This window comes from Castor canadensis, chromosome 4, assembly GCF_047511655.1.
Source record: "Castor canadensis chromosome 4, mCasCan1.hap1v2, whole genome shotgun sequence".
Lineage (NCBI taxonomy): Eukaryota > Metazoa > Chordata > Mammalia > Rodentia > Castoridae > Castor > Castor canadensis.
Window position 1 is genome coordinate 185004647 of NC_133389.1, and position 22037 is coordinate 185026683.

The 22037-nt window shown below is 48.9% G+C and overlaps 1 protein-coding gene across 23 annotated transcripts in view; it reads left to right on the forward strand.

Moving 5' to 3' along the window:
* The window catches only part of Sned1 (sushi, nidogen and EGF like domains 1), a 75329-nt gene that overhangs the window by 18955 nt on the left and 34337 nt on the right, over nt 1-22037 (forward strand). For 16 of the 23 annotated variants that reach the window (XR_012447450.1, XR_012447451.1, XR_012447449.1 and 13 more), the window contains 14 exons: nt 2329-2469; nt 3015-3177; nt 5348-5473; nt 5764-5877; nt 7618-7731; nt 7849-7962; nt 13892-14005; nt 14218-14325; nt 14563-14676; nt 15216-15332; nt 16996-17112; nt 17347-17463; nt 17650-17763; nt 18146-18319. Coding sequence is in view for 17 of the 23 variants with exons in the window: in XM_074072244.1 (XP_073928345.1) it covers nt 2329-2469; nt 3015-3177; nt 5348-5473; nt 5764-5877; nt 7618-7731; nt 7849-7962; nt 13892-14005; nt 14218-14325; nt 14563-14676; nt 15216-15332; nt 16996-17112; nt 17347-17463; nt 17650-17763; nt 18146-18319 (1747 nt within the window). In the remaining 6 variants the exon portion in view is untranslated. Of the gene's footprint in view, nt 1-4; nt 634-2328; nt 2470-3014; nt 3178-5347; nt 5474-5763; nt 5878-7617; nt 7732-7848; nt 7963-13891; nt 14006-14217; nt 14326-14562; nt 14677-15215; nt 15333-16995; nt 17113-17346; nt 17464-17649; nt 17764-18145; nt 18320-22037 lie in introns of those variants that run through there. The other 7 variants (XM_020183058.2, XM_020183060.2, XM_074072247.1 and 4 more) reach the window with 6 other exon arrangements.

The following is a 22037-nucleotide window of genomic DNA, read 5'->3' on the forward strand; positions in this document are numbered from 1 at the left end:
TCTGTCCTGGGAGGGAGGATGTCTGGTTGGGACCCTCACTGAGGCATAGTCACTGGTCCACACCTGAGAGGAACACTGGGCTCAGGGTCCCCTATCACTGGACTGAGGTCATGGGGCCATGGCACAAGAGGATAGATCCTCACCCTCCCCAGAAGCATCTGACACCACAGTTTACATGCTGAGGTGCTATGTGTGTGTGGACGATGGTGTTAGAAGCATTTGGAATGGCTCAGTTCTTGAAGGTTTCTGCTGTCAGTTATTCTGTTCCGTGGTTTATTTCTTGATAATGCCAGACAACCAAAATGCTAACTCAGGAGTGACTGAACACTTTGGTGAGAATGAGTGGGCTCCCCAGCAGGATAGCAACTGCCCACACTGGCTGAATACCTCCTCCTATGGAGGCCTGCACCAGGCACTGGGCCACAGCTGCCTCCCTGGAAAGAGACACTTAGGTGCAGGTGGCCTTTCCAGAACCAGTGTGCACACACTCAATGCATACTTTTTCAGGGTACCTTCTGGATGGCAGGCAGTGTCTTGGGCTGGACAAAGCAACCAGGATGAGTCCAGTTACTCTCTGCTGAGAGTAACACAAACAGCCCAGCCTTGTGACAAGACACCAGTCATCAGGATATGGTGAGAGGGCAGCCTGCCAGGCAGCACTGCCAGAAGCAGGTTCATTAACACAGAGAAGATGGTGACCTCTCATTGCCCCTCAGAACCATGGCTCTCAGTATCTCCCACAGCCCCACTGTTGGTCCTCACTAACTCTTGTCCTTCCCAACACACGCACCTGGGGCTGTCACATCTTTGTTGTCTTCAGAGTGTTGGCACTTACCTGATTTTCTGAAGCAGACAGCTAATGTCCCTCGTGCTAGCTTCTGCATAAGAATGGATACTGTTGGACTGGTGGAGTGGCTCAAGTGGTAGAGCACTTGCCTAGCAAGTATGAGGTCCTGAGTTCAAACCCCAGTACCACCAGAAAAAAAAAAACAAGAACAGATACCATTCAATCTCCCATGGTTTCCAATTCCCAAAACCCCAAAGCTAGCATTCACAGTCGTGTCGTGGTGTGTGTCTCCAGGGAGCTGTGTGCCCACCCAGCCCCCTTGGCAGTGCACTGGTCCTGCACCCAGCTGAATGCAGTGTCGGTCTCCCTCCTTGTTCACATGCAGGCAAACAAGAAAGCCTTTGTTCTTAACTTAACGCGTCTCTGGTTTCTAGAGACATTGGCTTCGTTCTGGTGTTGTTGATGAGGTGGTTTCTGTTAGGATATATCTGTCCATACCTTCTTGCAGATTTTTCCGGAACACGGTTGGTCTTTTATTATTGATTTGTACAAGCTCCTCTGAAATTAAGGGTATTAGTAGTTTTATCTGCCATACATTACAAGTATGTATGTACTTGAAATTTTTTTCATTTGCTGTTTGCCATTTGGTTTGATCCTGCTATAGTTTTTCTATTCAGAAATTTTTGTACTCAAGGCTGGTGGAGTGGCTCAAGAGGTAAGAGTGCCTACCTAGAAATTTTTGTACTCAAATGTATTAATGTCTCTTTGGGGTTTTGCTGTCAACAAATATCACACATAAAAGTCCTTTTCCTAGGACTGGGGTGTGGCTCAGTGATAGAGTACTTGCCTAGCATGCGTGAGGCCCTGGGTTCAATCCCCTACCCACAAAAAACAAAACAACAACAACAAAAAAATCACTCTTCCTTTCTGAGAGGCTATACATATGAGCTGGTATTTTCTTCTAGGATTTTTATGGTTTCATTTTAAAACCATACTTGATTTGGGGTTCATTTCCACGTGTGGTAGAAAGTTAAGCTTTTCAGAGATTTTCCTCTTTGTCCCAAGGTATTTTGTCACCTCAATCAAAACAGCATTTTTCCCATATACACTGCTCACAAGTACGTTTGTGAATTATGAGTTCCATGAAAACCTCAAAACCTAATTTTTAAAAACTGCTTTTCCTTGGTTCCTCTTTTAATCCTCCCCTTATTCTTTTTGACATTTTTGTTCATTTCACACAGAAAACTGCAGTTTGGCTCTCTGCATGCTCCCAGCCCTGCAAGAAGGAACCTGAGCACCTTGAGGGTGGGAGACAGCATGTCTTGGCCCTGGCCTCATGCACTGTGCCTCACTCTCTCATTAAAATACAATGGGGGAAGTGGGAGGGTGCTTGCACTGGGATACAGAGGTAGACAAGGCCATTGAGGTCTGCCTTGGCTGACTGTCCAGCTGGGGGAGACAGACATTAAACAAGCCCAGGGAGGGCCTTGGAGGTGGGACAAGGGGGTACAGGCGCCCATTTAGCCCCCTCTCCCTGGCAGATCAACACGTTCCAGACTGTGCTCATCACGGACGGCAAGGTCTCCTTCACCATCTTCAACTATGAATCCATCACGTGGACCACAGGCACACATGCCAGCAGCGGGGGGGATGCCACCGGCCTGGGGGGCATTGCAGCCCAGGTAGGCCAGCACAGGGCTGGCACTCAGTGTCAGGGGCCCTGCTCCCCACTGCCAGGACTGTCATGAGCTGAAGAGGTAGGCAGGAGTTCACCATAGGTGAATCTCCCTCTAGTACTACAAATGTGGTACACACAAATTTGTATGTGGACACATTTTGAGGTGTCCACAGTAGCTCGGTGCCCTTGAGGCCTTGCACTGCCCATAACCACAAAATATCCTCAGGCCCAAGCCTTGCCAGCTTTGATTAACAGCTGAAAAAAATGAAGGCCCTCCCCTCCCCCACCGTGCTCCTCCAATCACTCCTAGATTCACTCAAGCTAGGGGAGGCCCAGAAGCCCACCCAGGGTGAGCACTGGAGGCTGGCGGAGGGGCCAATGCTATCCTTGACTGGAGGAACTGTTGGTTGAGGTCAGGCCCTGACCAGGACATCCCAACATTCTGCAGAGTCCCTGGATCACAGGGCCATCTCCCACACCATGACCTTGGCCACCCTGGGAGGGGGTGTCCAAAGGAGACCTGACCCCCCTCACTACCCCTATCCCCAGGCAGGCTTCAACGCAGGTGATGGGCAGCGCTACTTCAACATCCCGGGCTCCCGCACGGCGGACATGGCCGAGGTGGAGACCACCACCAACGTGGGTGTGCCTGGGCGCTGGGCGTTCAGAATCGATGATGCCCAGGTGCGCGTGGGGGGCTGCAGCCATACAAGTAAGAGGACCGAGCAAGAGGCTCCGGGCCGGGAGGGCTGAGGAATAGAGGCTGGGAGGAGGGATGGGACCAGCGTTTACCCTGGCTAGAGTGTGTGGGAACCTGAGCACATCCCACCTTGTCTCTGAGCCAAGCTGTAGACAGGGACAGCTGTGAAAGATGGCAGCTTTGGGTGTATGGAGTTCGGGTCCTCAGGGAGAAGGAGAAGAGCGAGGCTGCCCCCTGTCCCTCCACCTCAGCTTCCATCTCTGGTGGGAGTGAGCGTGTGGAAGCCTCCTCAGGCTGCCTACCTCTGGGCATGTGGCTTGTGGGACTGGTGGTGTTGCCAGCCCCAGTGACAGGGGCCCTAACCATGCAAGCAATGGCACAGGCCTCTCTCCTGGGCAAGTAGGCAGATGTGGGAATAATGCTGACTGGCCATGAACCTGGGGACCCTGGCGTGGCCTTGGGGGACTCTGGATGTAGCCTAGAAACACGCTGCACAAAATGCAAAGGTGTCAAGTGATTGACCAGTCACTCTGGAGAGCACTGCTCATCATGAGCCCTGCAAACCTGGGCCATGGAGAGGCCCCTGCTGGGACCTGCCCTACAGACACCTCCCACCCCCAGGGACACAGGGTGCTTCTCCCCAATGCTGAGTCCCCAAGAGGGGAGCAGGCACATGCACACCATGGTGGGGGGGGCAGGAAAGAAGGAAGGCATGCACACCCTACTCACAGGATGGGCGACTCACCCAGGCACCACAACTGGCCCTCTGCTCCGCTGGAGAGAGAAGCCTGGAGAGTCCCGGTCTGCCCACACCCTGGAGCTTGGATCAGCCCCAGTTTGAGTCTGAGCTTAGGTAGTAGGGGTCTCAAGGGGTTTCCAGAGCAGGCCACCTGAGAGTACATAGTCCTCCAGCAGCCCAAGTCCCTCCCTGAGCCATAAGTCAGCTCTGGCACCTGGGCTCTGGGCAGTGGTAGTTGAGAGCAGTACACCAATCCATCAGATGATGCTTTGGGTAGGGCAGTGAGATCAGGTCACCTACCAATGACCAGGGCCTTGGGTGGTAGTTCAGAGACCAGGCTCAGGTACAGGCAGGCCATCCTCCCCAAAAGAACTAGATGTGGTGAGCCCAGGAGTGGAGCCCTCAGAAAACAGTCCAGCCAGTCCCTTGGGGCTCCATCCCACTGTCCCAGGTCTCTGAGATGAACAGCCACAAGGAGGCACTGAAACTAGCTGCAGAGACACCCTCAGGCTCATGGGGGTGCCCCTGGGATCCAGGGCTCAGCTGCTGGGCAAGCTCAGGCCCCCCGGACACCTGGCCTGGGCTGGGCACTTGATTCTAGGGTTTGATGTAAACACAGACTTCATCAGGCACATGCCTGAGAAGCAGTGCCCTGTGTCCAGAAGTCTAATTCCTGAAAACAGCCAGGCTCCTGCAGAAAGCCAGGGCTTGCTGCAGGGTGGCCGAGCTGCAGGTAAACTGAGTGAGCACAGTGTAGCTCAGCAAACAGAAAGGTAAGGTCTCTGTTCCAAGAAACACCACAGCCTTCATGGTGTGCTGGGCTACCAGGTCCTTTTCAGAGTCTCCCTGAGGTTCTCTGTAACAGGCAATATGAGTCCTTGGGCCAAACACTCCGGTCACCCACCAAGTTGTTCCTGATCTGACAGCCTCGCCTCTGGTATTGCTACCCCAAGAGCCAAGCTCTCAGGCTGCCTGTCCTAGTAGAACTGGGTTTGGAGGATGCTGAGGCCCTTGGGGACCCCAGGATGCTTTCCCTGGGGGGTAGGCCATGCCGGAAGAAACACTGGCTTTGATGACTGAGTGTCAACCTCTCATTTTACACTTGAGGAAACCAGGAGGGGTGACTGATCAGGCCTGGACTTCTAGAACTGCCCATGGCAGAGCTAGGAGGGATTACGGGAATAAGAGGAGCTGTAGTGTATGTGGTTCTGGAGGTGTCTGTCTCCCCAGAGAATCGAAGCCCACAGCATCGACTGGGCATGCTGGCTCTCCCTCAAAGACCTAAAGAAGGGAAACTGCAGATGTTCTGTTGCCAGTGGCGTGGTCACTAGGTTGACTCTTTGGGCCAAGGGAGGGAAAGGAAATGAGGCCATCAAGACTGGCTACCCTGCCCTTGTCCTAGAGGCAGTGTCATGAAGCTTGGGCTCCCTCCTGTGCCCACAGCCTCTGTGTGCCTGGCCCTGCGCCCATGCCTGAACGGTGGCAAGTGCATTGACGACTGTGTCACGGGCAACCCTTCCTACACCTGCTCCTGCCTCGCTGGCTTCACAGGGCGGAGGTGCCACCTGGGTGAGTCACTGGCCCAGGTGGGGACCGTATGCCCACTGACAGGACCCACCCACTGGCTGCACCAGGCTCAGAAGGAATACCGCAGGTGCAGACACCTATGGTATGGGGTTTGCTGAACGCTCTATGGCAGTGAGCGTGGTGAGCGGGTGCTGCCACTGCTGTTACCCCCGGCCCCCTTGTTCTGAGCCAAGCTCCAAGTTTACCCGACTGTCCCCCACCCCTGCCTGCAACTTGGTAGGTCCTTCCCAACCTGGTTCTTTCACTGAGGCCCCAGCCTGCCCATGTTTCAGATGTGAACGAATGTGCCTCCCACCCATGTCAGAATGGCGGAACCTGCACCCACGGCATCAACAGCTTCAGCTGCCAGTGCCCGACTGGCTTTAGGGGACCTACCTGTGAGTCAGGTAAGAGCACCTGCCCAGGCCCCCACAGCCCCTGTGGCTACAGGACAGTGGACACATAGTTGGGTAAGGGTGAGGCCTAGGACCACAGAAGGAATTGGCATCAGGTGTGGACAGCTGAGGGCGGCCTGTCAGGGACGGAGTGTGGAGGAACAGATGCTAAAGGAGAGGCCTGTCTAGTGAGTACATGCCAGAGCAGTGACTGCAGTGGACGCAGGCTGCCTGGATCCTGGACTGGACCAGGGTCAGAGGCAGCCAGCTGCAGGGCCGGAGTGAGAGCCCACTTGCCCAGAATGGCTGGGGGAAGTGAGATGGGAAGCTGTGGGGTGGGAAGGACACAGCCATGTACCCCTGGAACATACTCCCTTGCCATGCCCTCCACCTGCCTGGTGCTCCAAGGACATAGTGTTTCTCCTGCTAGGATCTTATAGACTGGCCCGGGGTCCTTTTCCACCTCCACTGCTCCCTCCCTACCACTGCTGGACTCACCTGCAGAGCCCAGCTCTTCTGAATCAACTGCCATCAGATTCACTCAGCCTCTACTTATCTGTTTTCAAGTCCCCCACCCTAGTCTCATCATGGTCGCTGCTCGGGGAGCCAGACCAAAGGAGCCCCTTCAGGTCAAAGCACAGTGACTACCTACTCCCCACCAGCTCGGCCAGATATGCATGCCCTGAGTGCACTGATGGAAGTATCACCAATCTTTGTGATAGATTGTTTGGACCAAGTGTGTTCAAATAGCAACTGTATCAATATCTCAGTCTAGAAAAGCAATTTCTGTTGGAGATTCATGGCCACAGGAAGCTAGGTATTTAATTCCAGTGCACACATGTTTTTACTGGAGAGAACTATAGTTGGCAGTAAAAGGTTTGCACATAAAAGTACACTAAAATAAATTTCTGCAGGAGAAATGTAAAGGAAATATAACTTTGAGGTGCAAAAGTGGAAAACAGAATTTCCAGCTGGCAAGAGGGGCTTGTTTGTGGGTTTTGAAGATCACAATGCCAGTGACCCCTCTGTTGTCCATTGCAAACAGGGGACACACTGCCCCAACCCTGGCTATAGCCTGGACAATTGGAGTATATTCTGCGCAAAGGGGCTTCTCCTTAGGCAGACGCTTGGTGCCTGCTCCCCACAGATCCCTAGCACAGGCCCGGTGGAGCTGGGCTTCATGGTGTGGGAGCTGCTGCAGAAGTTCAGACAGCCTGCTGCTTCTGTCCACCTCTGAAAGTCCAAGGAGGTCCCTCTGGGTCTCCACCTTCCCTCTCAGCAAGTGCTCCCCGCAAGGTGCTGGCCAGGCAGGACCTGGGCTCTATGGGGATGACCCCAAGAATGGCAACCAAGGGAGGGACAAAGCTCCCCAGGGAGTGGGTCATTCCTCAGCAATGTGAGACAGTCTGGGAACCACACAGTGGTGGCTTCCCCTGGGTTCCAGAAGTCCCTCCTGGATGTATGGAGGGAGCTGGCTCCTTTCACCCCCTCAATCTCCTTGTCCAGTCCTCCTGTCCAGTACACACACACCCTCCATGCCAAGTTTGAATTAGGTCCAATTCATCTGGCACTTAGTGAAACTATGGGACTGCCCTGGCCGGGCCCCCTCCTAGCTATCACCTTCTGGAGATGGCCTGCTGCACAGCAAGCCCATATGTGTCTTGGTGGGGCCCAGTGTGTCTTCAGTGATTTCTGCCCATCAGGCAGCCACAGCTAGGAGAGTCCAACATCCTGTCCACTCCTCCCTTGTAGCCCAATCCCCATGTGACAACAAAGTGTGTCAAAATGGCGGCTGGTGCCAGGCAGGAAGCAGCTCTGCTGTGTGTGTGTGCCAGGCCGGGTACACGGGGGCCACCTGTGAGACAGGTGAGTGGGTTCCTTGGAGTGGGGAGGGCTGTGGGCAAGGCTCCCCTCCAGCCAGCTGCTGGGTACAGGGTGGTCACAGCCTGGCTTAAGCCAAGCTTCTGCCTCTGCTGCCCCCAGATGTAGACGAGTGCAGCTCTGACCCGTGCCTGAATGGAGGGTCATGTGTTGACCTGGTGGGAAACTACACATGCGTGTGTGCAGAGCCCTTCGAAGGACTTCACTGTGAGTCAGGTAAGCTGCCACACACCTGTAGCCCTCTGCAGTGACCTTGGCTTCTACGGCAGCTGCCATCACAGCCACACTCCCACTTTGCTGCCTCCCTGTCCCACTCAGCCCATGGGAGTCACTTGACTGGAGAGAACAAGAAACAAAGGAGCAATGTTCGGTGTGAGGCTAAGGAAGTACCTTCCCCTTTCTGGGCCTTGGTTTCCATCTGTAAAATTGTGGGGATAGCTGACAAAGTTCCCCCAGGCCCTTTTCCAGCTCAGGTGATTCCTGACTTTTTAAAGTCTTCCTACTCGACTCCTGCCATGCAAGGGAAAGGGCCATGGGACTCAGAAAGGAAACTGACTTACTCTGTGTGACGAAATCTGCTTTTTTCTATTCTCTCTTTCTCTCTTATATTACCATTATAAGATAGATAGATCAATCAATAGGTCGATAGATAGATAGATGTACTGAGGTTTGAACTCAGGGCCTCTCACTCACTGGGCAGATGCTCCACCATCTGAGCTGAGCCCCAGCCCTCCATATTGTTTCAAATACTGGCTTATGAGTAGGCAGCTCAATGAAGAGGCCTATGGAGACTACAAAGCATGGCATAAAAACATAGTGAAAGCCTGTGTTCTGTCTGACCGCTCCCCAACCCCCAAGGGCCTGGCCCACTTTTTGGACAGCTATGGGCAGGGCATGCTGGAGACAAATTATTAGATTAATTTTGCACATGAGCAATTAAGGAGGAAGGTTACATTTTACCCATAAGTAAGACACAGATGGACACTGCCTTCCATAGGTCTTTGGATGGTCACACCACGAGAGGGGGAGGCTGCAGTGCAGAGGTCAGATGTGGCAACCTTGCCTGCTTGGTTTCTTTAAAATCTCATTACATGCCACCTTACCCTGGTGATGGTCAAAAGATCATTGTACTCCGCTAAACTCATGTCAGAAAACAGATAAGTGGTTTCAGAAGATTTTTGTGAAGAAATCACTTTTCATACAGAATAATAATGCAAGTGAAAGTGGATAATAATAAAACAGAACAAGCCAGGCACAGTTGTGAGTGACTGTGGTCTCAGGTACTTCAGAGGCTGAGACAGGAGGATTACCTGGGTCCAAAGGCCAGCCTGGGCAACACAGACCATCTCCAAAACTTAAAAAGAAACAGAAACAAGAACAACAGAACACATCTACCACAAACGTAAGCTCATAAAACACATTACAAGTGCAAACACTGACAGTTTAATCAGATCTGATGAGAAGTTGAGAAGCCAAACTCGGGAGATAATAACAATAATAATAAAAGAGTATCTAGTCTTCTGCTAATTAACTGCTCTGGGAATTCCCCTTTCCTTGTCAACAAAACCCATTTTCAGCACTGGCTGTTGTCCCTGAGAGAAGGGGCCAAAAGTGAGCACAGGGTCCAGAGTCAGCAGGTTGAGTTCCTCAGCTAGAACTGGGAGGCAGAAGGCCAGAGTGGATAGAGCTGACGGTGGAGGGAAGAAGCCTTGAAAGCTATGTCTGGATTTTTAGAGTGCACTGGATGGTCGTAACAGTCACTACTACATTGCAGAAGACCTGGGAACTAGAAGAGGGATATGGAAACAATTAAACATGCACCACAGAAAGAGCAAGGCTGAAAGAAAGGATAGGCTGCCCGTGACCTCCAGAACAACATTAAAGGATCTGACCTATGTGTACTTGGAGTCCAAGAAAGAGGAAGGCAGTGGCAGGGAGGGAGTTACAGGAAAGAAGTCATAGCCAACCATTCCCAAATTTGATGAAAACTAAAGCCCCCATTTGCAAGAAAAGCATGAGGATAATCACACAAAGTCACACCATCATCACACTGCTGGGTACCAGTGATCAAGAACACATCTTAGCAGCAACAGAGGAGGAGGACCTAGAACATCCAGCAGCAAGAATAATGGTGGACTGCTCAAAGACACCACACAAGCCTGGAGAGGCTGGAGGAGCACCTAGCTGGTCATTGATCCAGCAGTGTCTGCTATGCAAAACCTTTCAGAATCAAGGTGAAATAAAGACTTTTCCACATAAGCAAAACCCACGAGCACTCATCAGCATACCTGTGTTGTAAAAAATGTTAAAGGGAATTCTTTAGACGGAAGAAAAATTGACCCAAATAAAACATGGGTCTATACAGAGGAACAAAGTATTAGGAATAACCAATATATAGGTTAAAGACTTTTTCTTACTTTTGAATCTCTTTATTTTTATTTTATTTTTTGGTGGTACTGGGGTTTGAACTCAGGGCCTCACACTTGCTGGGCAGGTGTTCTACCACTTGAGCCACACTCCAGCCTAAAAATACACTTAAATAAATAATTTTTATTTTTAAAATGAAGTAATAACATGGCATGGGGTTTATAGTATATAGAAATAATATGTATGAAAGTAGGGTGTGCAAACTTTTTCTGTAAGGGGCAGATAAATACTTTTAGCCTTGTGAGCCATGGGTGTCTGTCACAGCCACTCAGCACTGATACTGTAACTTGAAAGCAGCCAGAGTATACAATACACAAGTGAATGGCATGGCTTTGTGCCAAAATAAAACTATTTTTTAAAATGGTTAGCAGGTGAGATTTGGTCTGTGAGCCAAAGTTTATCAACCTCTGGTGTAAAGACAGGAAGAAATGGAAGTGTACCATCGTCATTCAATTTATATTATATAAAGGGGTATAATATTATTTGAAGGCAGGCTAAGTAAAAGGAAAACACTGTAAACCTTAGAGCATAAATAAATATCTAACTATAGCCAACAAACTAATATGGAGGTAGAACAGAATCCTAAAAAATACTTAATCCCAAGGCAAGAAGAGAGGGAAAAAGGAACAAAGAAGAGGTGGGGCAAATAAAACTAATCGCAAAGCCACAGGCTTAATCTCATCACATTGGTAGCTGCGTTAAAATATGGAATGGCTACTTCAAGGACAGCAATCGTCAAATTGAATTAAAAAGCAAGGCCCAATTCGTACTGTCTAAAGACACCCACTCTACGTCTGCAGATGGTCTCAGACTGGTAGAAGGCTTCTGGTTCTGAGTAAGGTAGAGTAAGCCCGCTCTGCCCTGTCTCTCCCACGGAATGCAACTGTAAGCCCTGGACACGGTGCAGGCAACAGCTATCTGAGGATGCTGGAAAGTAAATAGCAGGTGGACTTGGGAAGGAGACCGGCCTCAAAGTGCCACCATGCCAGTGGTGAGTTCCCCATTGTTTTGCTCTGGTATCCCCAGCCCGAACTCAGTGACCCCAAACCCAGAAGTAAGCCACAGCAGGGGTAAAAAAGCCCCAGGAGAAGCCCTCTAGCCAGGCTTGAGAAGCAGGACCTGAGTGATGAGGTGGAGGGACCCTCACAGACCAGGGAACTGGAGGTGATACAGTTTCATAAGGGTGGGCAAACTCCTACCGCTTTTCTCTTTCTGTCCTCCCACCTGACCCAACCACGAGTATAGTCATAAGGAGTAAATGGAAAGATAGGGCAATTAAAACCCTGACTGAGGACTCTAAAGGGTAGCCCCAAAGAGCTTGTGGAGATTATGGAGAGGGTAGACTTTGGGAGAGCAACTCTAGAGATCCCCCCAAATTGGGTATGTGTAATCCAATCCAAAATGTAACAATACCATTTGTAATAACTCCCCTAAAGGTAAAAGATTTGTATGTAAATCTGACAAAATATGTACAGAATTTATATACTGAAAACTGCAAAATGCTGATAAAAGAAACCAGAGAAGATCTAAGTAAATGGGCAGACTCAACCTAGTAAATATGTAAGTTGTTCAAAAATCTCAATAGGATTGTTTTGTAAATACAGACAAACTGGTTCTAAGATTTATGTGGAAAGGAAAAGGAATGTGAATATCCAAAACAATGAATTTTGCAGAACTGTACTACTGGATATATTAAGGACTACAACAAAGCTACAATATGGAAACCATGTGTAATTGCAAAGGAATCCCCAGACAGTTCAGTGAGACAAAAGAGAATCCATAATTAGACCCACACAAATTTGACCTATTAACTTTTCTTTTTGAGTCAGGGTTTTGCTGTATTACCCAGGCTGGCCTCAAACTTGCAGTTCTCCTGGCTTGGCTTCCCAAGTAACTGAGATTACAGGCACGAAGCTATGTGCCCAGCTTTCCCATTAACTTTTGAAAGGGATATAAAAGCAATTCAGTGATAAGAGGATAATCTCTTCAACAAATGGGAGTGGAGTGATTAGATGCACTTACACAAAAAAGCGAACTTTGGACTGGAGGCATGGCTCAAGTGGTAGAGCACCTGCCTAGCAAGTGAAAGACCCTGAGTTCAAAGCCCAGTACTGCCAAAAAAAAAAAAAAGCCTCAACTTAAACCTTACACCTTAAACAAAGATATATAAAGAACTCTCTAAGCTGAAATGTGGGAAAACAACCCAATTAAAAAAGGAGCAGAGGACTTAAAGAGACACCAGCCCACAAAAGAGACATAGAGGTGAATGGGCAGATGAACAAATATTCTTGTTGTTACCATCAGCCAGTAGTGAAATGCAAATTGAGGCCACAGTGACATTCCACAACACACTACTACAGTGGCTATAATAAAACCTAGAACTCTCACACATTTTTGTGGGAATGCAAAATGGTTCAGCCACTCTGAAAACAATTGGACAGTTTTTAGTAATATTAAGCAGATGCTTTTACTATGACCCAGTAATCCTACTCCTAGATATTAACCCTAAAGAAATGAAAACTTATGTTTATACAAAGATCCATACATGACAGCATGTCTATAATCACTAAATATCCTTCACTGGCAAATGGACAGATGAGTAGTGGTGTGTTACAAGGGAAAAGCACTCAGTCTCAAACAAAGACTGATTATTGATGCACAAAACTTAGATGGGCATTATGAAGAGTGGTTGAGAAGCCAGTCTCAAAAGATTGCATACTGTGTGGCTCCACTTATATGGCATTCTTGGAAGGGCAGAGCTATAGCGATGAGTACCTCATAGCTGCTGAGAGCTTAGGTGCAGCCTGCAATTCTGAAGGGACAGAACTTGGAAGTCTTTGAAGGGGGTGGGATGCTCTATGTCCTGCTCATGGTTGGGGTTTCACAAGTCCATGCATCTGCTAGACGTATATGTACACACAAAAGTCGGTCTTGCTGTGTGCTAATTCTTTTTGTTGTTGGGTTTTTTAAATCTTTTTTTCTTTATTTCTCTGTGTATACTAATTCTCAAAGATAAAGTTTGAAAGTCCATCTAAAAAAACTTTAAAAAGTAATAGCCTTTAAGAGAAGGCTGGGGTGGAGATATAAATATCATATCACTTGAAGTTTAGAATAAGGACTACTACAGGAAAGAAGAGGAACCTTTTATAATGGTAGAGGAGTTGATTCATCAAGAAGACACACTCTAAAATATATTTACACCTTTGACATCTACTAACATGTGCGAAATCCACGATTACAGGTGGAGAGGTCAGTAATTACAGAAAACCACCAAGGCTGTGAAAGACTTGAACTTGGCCTTCTGGTCCTTTTCAAGTGCTCATGGGGTCCCACCATATGACAGGATGTATTGTGGGCCATAAAATAAGGCTCAGTAAAATAAAAAGATTGTGTTTTCTGACCACAGCAGAGTTAACTAACAATCATCAGAAAGACGCCTGGAAATATCCTAACTAATTTACCAATAGGAATGTTTGATTAGTAATGTGGGTGGGCATCCCTTAGTCTGTCCCAAAGGAGCCTGGGGGGTGTCAAGCACCAGCGGGAGCTAGCAGCTATGAATCAGTTTTGAGAAATAAACCTTTGGCTTAAATTCCACTGAGAACAGAGGTGAAAACTCAGCAAGTGTGGTGGGAGCTAGGCAGGGAGGCCAGCTCCTCCTGGGGAGCATTCTCTCCACCTCTCTGGGTGGCACTGCTGACCACTGTCTTTGTTACAGGAAGCTACGCCTGCCTCTCTACCCCTTGCCAGAATGGGGGTACCTGTGTGGATGCCGATGACGGCTACGTGTGCGAGTGCCCAGAAGGCTTCATGGGCTTGGACTGCAGGGAGAGTGCGTTGGGGCTGCGTCCCAGGACAGGGGCCAGAGACCCCAGGCCTGCAGAGTGTGGGTGGGAGGGGGATTCCCCCTAGATTGTGCATGAGGAAACTCAGCAAGAGAAAATGTGCCAGTAGTTTTATGGGAGGCTTGCCAAGATTGGGCAGGGTCAGGAGAGAGGCCCATCTTGTGTGCCCTTACATGAGAGCTCCTCCCCCTCACCACAGCAGGAATCCCTAACGACTGTGAGTGTCGCAATGGAGGTAGATGCCTTGGCGCCAACATCACCCTCTGCCAGTGTCCCCCGGGCTTCTTCGGGCTCCTGTGTGAATTTGGTAGGTGTCCACGGCTGGAGTAGGGGCTCCCTTTCTGCCCAATCCCTGAGCATCCCTACAACCAGGGAACAAATGTTCCAGACCCTTGTTCAGTGATGCCCTGGGGGGGCAGCTATAAAAGTGCCCCATGCTGGTTGCCCTGGCGGAACACTGGGCCTTGAGCAGCCCTATCTTGGTCAGGGAGGTCAGGTCTGCATAAAGACGAGTGGGAAACGGGCGTGGCTTTTCTCTCTTCAGAAATCACAGCCACACCCTGCAACATGAACACTCAGTGCCCGGACGGGGGCTACTGCATGGAGTACGGCGGGAGCTACCTGTGCGTCTGCCACACCGACCACAATGTCAGCCACTGTGAGTGGCTCGGGACCGGCCCGCGGGGATCCTGGCCAGAGACCAGGGACAGGGTGTCTGGCGGGAGAAGGTGCGGGTGAGGCAGGCTGAGCCAGGGCTGACTCTGGAGAACTCACCAGTAATGCGGGCAGGGATCTCCTCCGCCCCCAGAAGGACAAGCACTTTCAGGAGAACACAGCACCACGTGCTGCCGTCCCTAAAGCACTGGGCACAAGCTGTTCAAATTCTTAAGGCAAACATTAAGGTGTAATCAATCAACATATTTACTGCTACATGCTTGTGAAAGATGGTTTATTCACGTTATAAATTAAATATAACGAGGATGCTGGCAGTGATGATAGGCAGTTATTTGTGTGTCACAGCTGAAGAAGGAGGATGACTTGCGCTACAATCGGGAATGGAATTTCGGGGAGGGGGGCCTTAGGGCCGCGATGAGTCAAGACGCCCGCAGAGTGTATTTTAAGTGGCCTTGGTTCCAGACAGGATGTCAGGGTGACCCTGGGAGGCACATACTCCAGGACCGCCCTCTGCCCCTCCAGCCCTGCCGTCGCCCTGCGACTCGGACCCCTGCTTCAACGGAGGCTCCTGCGACGCCCACGACGACTCCTACACGTGCGAGTGCCCGCGCGGGTTCCACGGCCGACACTGCGAGAAAGGTGCGGCAGGAAGGCGCGCGCTTGCGGGGTCCCGGGCTGAGTGCGGGGGCGGGGGGCACAGCCTGCGGGGCGCACCGGGCGGACGGGGCGGGCTGTTACTGGGGTGCGGGGCGCGCGCGTGCGGGGCCGCAGGCGTCAGCACCCTGGAGAGCGCCCGCCCGTAGGCTGGAAGTTCTGTTTTTCATCGCGTTCGTTATTCGCTGTCCGGGGCTTCTTCCTTATTCATGGAGCTTCTCCTACTTATTTGGGGCAGCGCCTCACCGCGTTGACTCTTGTTTATGTCACCTCCTCTGACCTGCATTCCTCAGAACAGACTCCCTTTTCTGTTCAGCACTTTTCCAAAGATATTTGAGAATCGTATTGACTTTAAAAATAGAAATTCACTAGAATTTCGTTAAATCTAATTCCATGTGGAGAATGCAAACATTTTCCAGTATTTAGCCGTTTAGACTAGAAATAGTCTTCCGTAAATACATTGCAGGAGTTGCTGTCTCCACCATCGCCTTCCAGGACTGTCCCTTCCACGCAGTTTGAAGCCATGCTCAGTGATCCCCAAGCAAAACCTTTGGTGTGGCTCAGCCTGTTCTCCCAGCTCAGGCCGTGGGCCATCCCAAAGCCTGGCTTGTCTGGAGAATGAAACCACAGTGCATTTACCAGGGAGCCTTCCCACACCAGCTCTCCTCTTCACCGTGTGTCTGAGGGCAGATTCCTGACAGTGCCACTCGAGACCCCTATGGCTTCCCCCACCCCTGCAGCAGCAGTAGAGGGTGGCTCCAAAGAGAAACCCCTACTTGGTTCTAAGACCTGTCAGGGTCTTTCTCTTTCCATACACTCCTGGGACTATCCTGCCCCCCATATAGGAGCCCTACCCAGAACCCTCTCTCGGCCACAGATCCCAGGGGCGGTCCCAACCAAAGCCCACACCCCTCTGTGGGCCAGGCTCCCAACATCCAGTGTCCTTGTCTCACCTCAGGAACTGCACAGGCCTCCCCCAGGGTCCCTGCTCCTGAGAGCAAAGGTAGCCATCAATGTGGACATCTCTGATCCAAATGGGGACAGAGAGGGGACACAGGAGGCTGCTCTCAGGGTGGAGTGGCTGGAAGTGCAGCCTATGAGGCCCTCAAGGTGGTGGGTGGTGGGAGAGAAGGGGTGAGCACAGTGGGGATGAAAGGGGCACACTGTCTTCCTGCTATACCTGCCCTCTGAAGTGTGGGTCATCAAAGTGGGGGGACAGATATGTCTGATTTAGTGACTGCCATTCAGTTCATACCTGTAACTACACAGATGCCTCAGTCACAAACCCAGACACCTGAGCTGCTCAGGGGCCCAGAATATGCTAGGACCCACAAGAGATGCACCTGGCCAATGCAGGTGTAGAATGCATAAAAGTCAGAATCAGCTGCTGTGGGTGCAGATGCATTGGTGGCAACTCAACTTTCCATCCACTCATTTGCTGTGGTTTGGGGATTGTTCTCCATCAGAGAGGCTCAGCTGTCCCCAGAGCTGAGGCAGAGAAGAGAGGACAGGAAGGCACAGAACACACCTAGTGCTGAGTGGAGGGTTTACAGACTGTAAGCCCCACCTGCCTAGCACCAAGAGGCTGAAAAGATAGAAGCAGGAGGCTGGCCCATGTTCACCTGCATCTCTCTGTCCTTCCACACAGCCCGGCCACATTTGTGCAGCTCGGGGCCCTGCCGGAACGGAGGAACATGCAAGGAGACAGGCAGCGAGTACCGCTGCACCTGCCCGTACCGCTTCACTGGGAGGCACTGCGAGATTGGTGCGGCCCTAGGGTGGAAGGGGGATGACTGGCAAGCCCTAGGCTGGAGCCATGCCAGCTGGAACCAGCCTGGATAGAGTGGGGCAAAGCCAGCCCTGACTGAGGCCTCTGACCCCCATGCATCTGCTTCTCAGGGGCATCCGCATGAAGCCCCAAGCTCTGGGATGTTGCGGAATTGGGGTGGGAGGCACAGGCCATGACACCTGATTCTGTTGGGGTGCCTTCTGCTTCCAGGGAAGCCAGACTCATGTGCCTCCGGCCCTTGTCACAACGGCGGCACCTGCTTCCACTACATCGGCAAATACAAGTGTGACTGTCCCCCAGGCTTCTCCGGGAGGCACTGTGAGATAGGTAGAGTGGGGCAGGGGCAGCTGGGTACACTGTCTTCTGCACATGTGAAAACAGGCCCAGTGGACAGGGATGGCCTAGGCCCTGGAGGAGTAGGAGGCAGAGCTGGGTGCAGTAAGCAGGACACCCCATGCAGCCCAGAGACCCTCAGGGGAGACACGGTGATGGGACCCTTCTGTATTCTTGCAGCACCCTCCCCCTGCTTCCAGAATCCATGTCTGCATGGGGGTACCTGTGAGGATCTAGGCAAAGATTTCTCCTGCCATTGCCAGGCAGGGTACACAGGACACCGGTGCCAGGCAGGTGAGAAGGCCAAGGGGTTGGGCTGAGGGACATAACATTTGTTCCTAATCTTCCAGGAGCTAGCTGGGAAGAGAGGGAGGGAAAGAAGTAGGGGAAGGGAGGGAGGGAGGAAGGAATAAGGGAACAGGAGGGGAGGGGAGGGGAGAAGGAAGGAAGGAGTGGAGGGGGAGGGAAGAAAGAAGGAGTGGAGGGAGGGAGAGAGAAAGGAAGGAAGGGAGGGATCCATTTCAGAGGTGGCCCATTCCCAGAAGTCAAGTGGCACCCCCAGAAAGGTGCTGCTAGAGCCAGGCCTCCCTGGGCCCTGTAACCTGGTCAGGTGGAAGAATGAAGAGGACCTGGGCAGGGCAGCCACAGCTCAGGGTGTGTTCCTGTGCTCTTGCAGAGGTGGACTGTGGTCGCCCTGAGGAGGTGAAGCATGCCACGATGCGCTTCAATGGAACTCGCGTGGGTTCGGTGGCCCTGTATGCATGCAGCCATGGCTACAGCCTGGATGCCCCCACCCACATGCGTGTCTGTCAGCCGCAGGGTGTCTGGAGCCAGCCTCCCCAGTGCCTTGGTGATTCTGTGGGCCCTCGGGGTGTGGGTGGAGTGGGTAGAGCGCACACTCTCTTCACCCAGCTAGATGTAGGCGCACACAACCTAAGCCCAAATTCCTCCTCCCCCTAACTGTTCTCTGTGAACTAAGGCTATGGACCCTGAGGTGACAATAGTGACTACTGTTAGCTCTGCTCTGGACCATTCTCACAAATGGCTTCCCTGTACTCAAAGTAACTGCAGCAGGAGGCCAAACACTTACACACCCATTTTTCAAAGAACAGAGCTTATTTATCCTGGAGGAAGGAATGTCTCACTTTGGTCTCTACTGTGTCTGAGAAGCAAGAAATTACAACACATACTCTAGAAAACAAATAGCCAATGGAAACAGGCCGACAGATGCCCCCAAATATTGGAACTTGCAGACAAGAATTTTGGAATGCCATCGTAGATATGTTCAGGAAAAGAATGAATAACAGGGAACCAGAGCAGAGAAAAAAAATTAAATAACAAAATAGAAACGATAGAACTGAAAATGCAAGAATGAATCTGAAATGAAGATGCAACAAAAAAAAATCACAGAACTCAAAGACAGAACAATAAAATATCTAAAGTGCATATCAGAATTAAAAATGAATTATGAAGAATAACTTTTTAAACAGATATCTGTGAGACACTGAAATGGCAAACAAGCCTATAACTAAAGTCCCAGAAACAGAGTACAAAATGGGAAAACAAAACAAAACAACAAAAAAACTTGAGGAGACAATGATAGAGCACTTTCTAAAAGTCCACAGAACCAAGAATCTCATTGGATCCCAAACGGGATAAACATTGAGATAAACTCAAGACCAAGAAATGTTTACAAGTCAAATTGTTATTCAAATGTGATAGCATACTAAAAATATTCTCATGCAAACAGTCTCAGAGTCTTAGCAAAAAAAAAGGTCCTTTTGGGTGTAAGTACTTTAAGAATAAGATAAGCAAATCCAGATGACAGAAAAGAGAGTTACCAGATACCATAGCAAGATCTGTCACTGTCTAAAAGTAAGGGGAAAATCAAAAAAAAAAGTATCAAATATTAAGATTAAAAAGAATTATGACAAAAAAAATACAGACAAATATGAATGGACTAAGCTCTCAGGTAAATATTGTCAGATTTATATAAGCAAAACAAGCTATATGCTCTTATAAGAGACACTCTGGAAACATAAGAACATCGGAACTGCAAAGGTAAAAGTCTGGAACAAATATCAGGTGAATGCGATCCAGGGAGCTAGAATAGCAATGTCACTGTCAGAAAAACTAGACTGCCAGGGGAGAGCAACACTGGGAATGGAGTGGCTGGGCACAGCAAGGTCAGCTCACCTCACCAGGAAAAGCCACCCTTATGGGCACCTCACACAATGGTCTGAATGTCTCAAAGCAAAAACTCACAGACTTTAGGAAGAAACTGACACATGCTACCCCTCTCAATCAAAGGCAAGTTAAGAAGCAAAAAAAAAAGTAAGCAAAAAACATTTGAATAATGCAGTGAATGGTTTGAGCTCATGCATTCTCTGACCACACAGAACATTCCCTGGTACCCATGTCAGAAGAGATGAAAAGCTCAGAATTCAGAACTAGGACAAGAATAACAAATGAAACTAAAGAAAGTGAAGGAAAGAGGGGAAAGGGGAAAAGCTACAGTTAATGAAACAGAAATCAAAGATACAAGAAAAGATAAAGCCCATATTCTTTGAAAAGTCTTAAAAAATGGACAGGTCTCTGTGAGAGAAGTGATCAAGAAAAACAGCAGAAATAAAAGCTGTCGTCAGTGAAAATGGTGGCACAACCATAGACACAGCAGAGATCACAAAGTTAATAAGAGATGTTATCTTTATGCATTATGCAAATAAATGTGAAGTCTCTGGAGAAATGGACATAGTATTCATAGAAGAATATAACTTAAGGAGAGTAGCTCAAGGAAATACAGAGTACCTTCATGTCCTATGACAGTTTACAGAAATCCAAGCCATAGTTCAAACCTTTTCCCACAAAGGAACACTAAGCCCAAACTGCCAAGAAGCAGATCATTACAGTATTATACAGACTTCCAGAGAGTAGAAATAAATATTGCTACCCCAGTCTGTGAGCTTAAGATGCTTAAGAAAGGAATGATACTAACCTCCGGCCAGCCCTTTAGAAAACAGGAGGGAGGAATGCTCCAGTGCTCACTTGATGAGAGCAGTGTTGATGACAGCCAAGCCAGACACAGATGTTGTGAAACTTGAAAAAAAATCCCAGTGAAATATTACTACATCAAACCCACTACTGCCCAAAAGGACAATATAATCACGACTCAGTGGGATTTACCTCAAGAGCAAAGGTTGGCCCAACATTTGAAAATTAATTGATGTATTTCACCATATTAGGAGATAGAGGGGGAAAAACTATATGAAATATCAATTAGGTGAGAAAAAACACTTGGCAAAATTTAACTATTATTTTTTTAAATTATTTTTTATTGTTTTATTATTCATATGTGCATACAAGGCTTGGGTCATTTCTCCCAACTATTATTAAAAGTTTAATAAACTAAGATAGGCAGTCTTTTCCTCAATCTGATAAGGGATATCCGTGAAAAGACTACCACTAACAAAACAAAATGGCGAAAGATTTTCCCACCATCAGGAAAAGGCAAGGTGCTCTTTCACTACTTCTTTTCAGCACTGTCCTAATGGACAAGAAGAGAAGGTAACACAATTGTGTACGTGGAAAATTCTGTAGAGACACCACAAAAGAAGCTTTAGAACTGTGAGTGCACTTAGCAGAATCACAGGATGCAGGATCAATGTGTGGAGCAAATCAGAATTCCACAGTCTAACTGTGACCCCTTGGAAAATGAAATGAAACAGTCTTCAGCACAGTAGCATAAAAAACATGCTTTACTGTGTGAAAAGTATTAGAGACATAAACGTAAAAGCTAAAAACTATAAACTTCAAAAAGAAAGCATCTGAGAAAATACTCATGACAGCGAGAATTAAATAGTTACAAATTTGGAAAGATATTACATTAGTCCCCTCTCACCAAACACAGCAATTAATTCCAGGTGGAGTAAAGACTTAAATGGTTTTCTAGAAACTACAATTATATATTTTACACAATTATGACTTTTGTGTAGGGAAAGATTCCTCAAGCTACAAAAAGCTGACGTGACTATATAAAAATTAGGAATTTAAATCCCTAATCCTAAAGAAGAAAGTTGAATACAAACTAGAACCTGGGAAAGAGACTGGTTTCAAGACTGCATGAAAAACACCAATGAATCAATAAGAAAATCAACCCTGTAGTAAAACAGGCAAAACACAAGTGCACTTCCTGGAAGAAAAAATGCATGGCCAATAAACATAAAAAGAAACATTTTACTTCATTAGTAGTTAGGGAAATGCAACTCAAGAAGCAATGAGATACATTCAGTTGGCAGAATTTCAGAAGTCTGCTGAAGCTTGTATTGGTGTGAGCATTAGCTCTGTGAAAATGACTTGGTACTTTGCCTGCTCTAAGCTGCCTATTAAAACAGCCTATGTCCCAGCAATTCCACTTCTATGTAAACCTAAGAAAACTTGCACAGCTACGCCAGATGTGAAAGAATACTCAAGATGGCATCTTTTGCAATAGCAAAAAGCCTGGAACCAAGTCAAAGCAAGTGCCTGCCACACCTGAAGGGACGTATGACTTGATTGACTGCAGAACATTA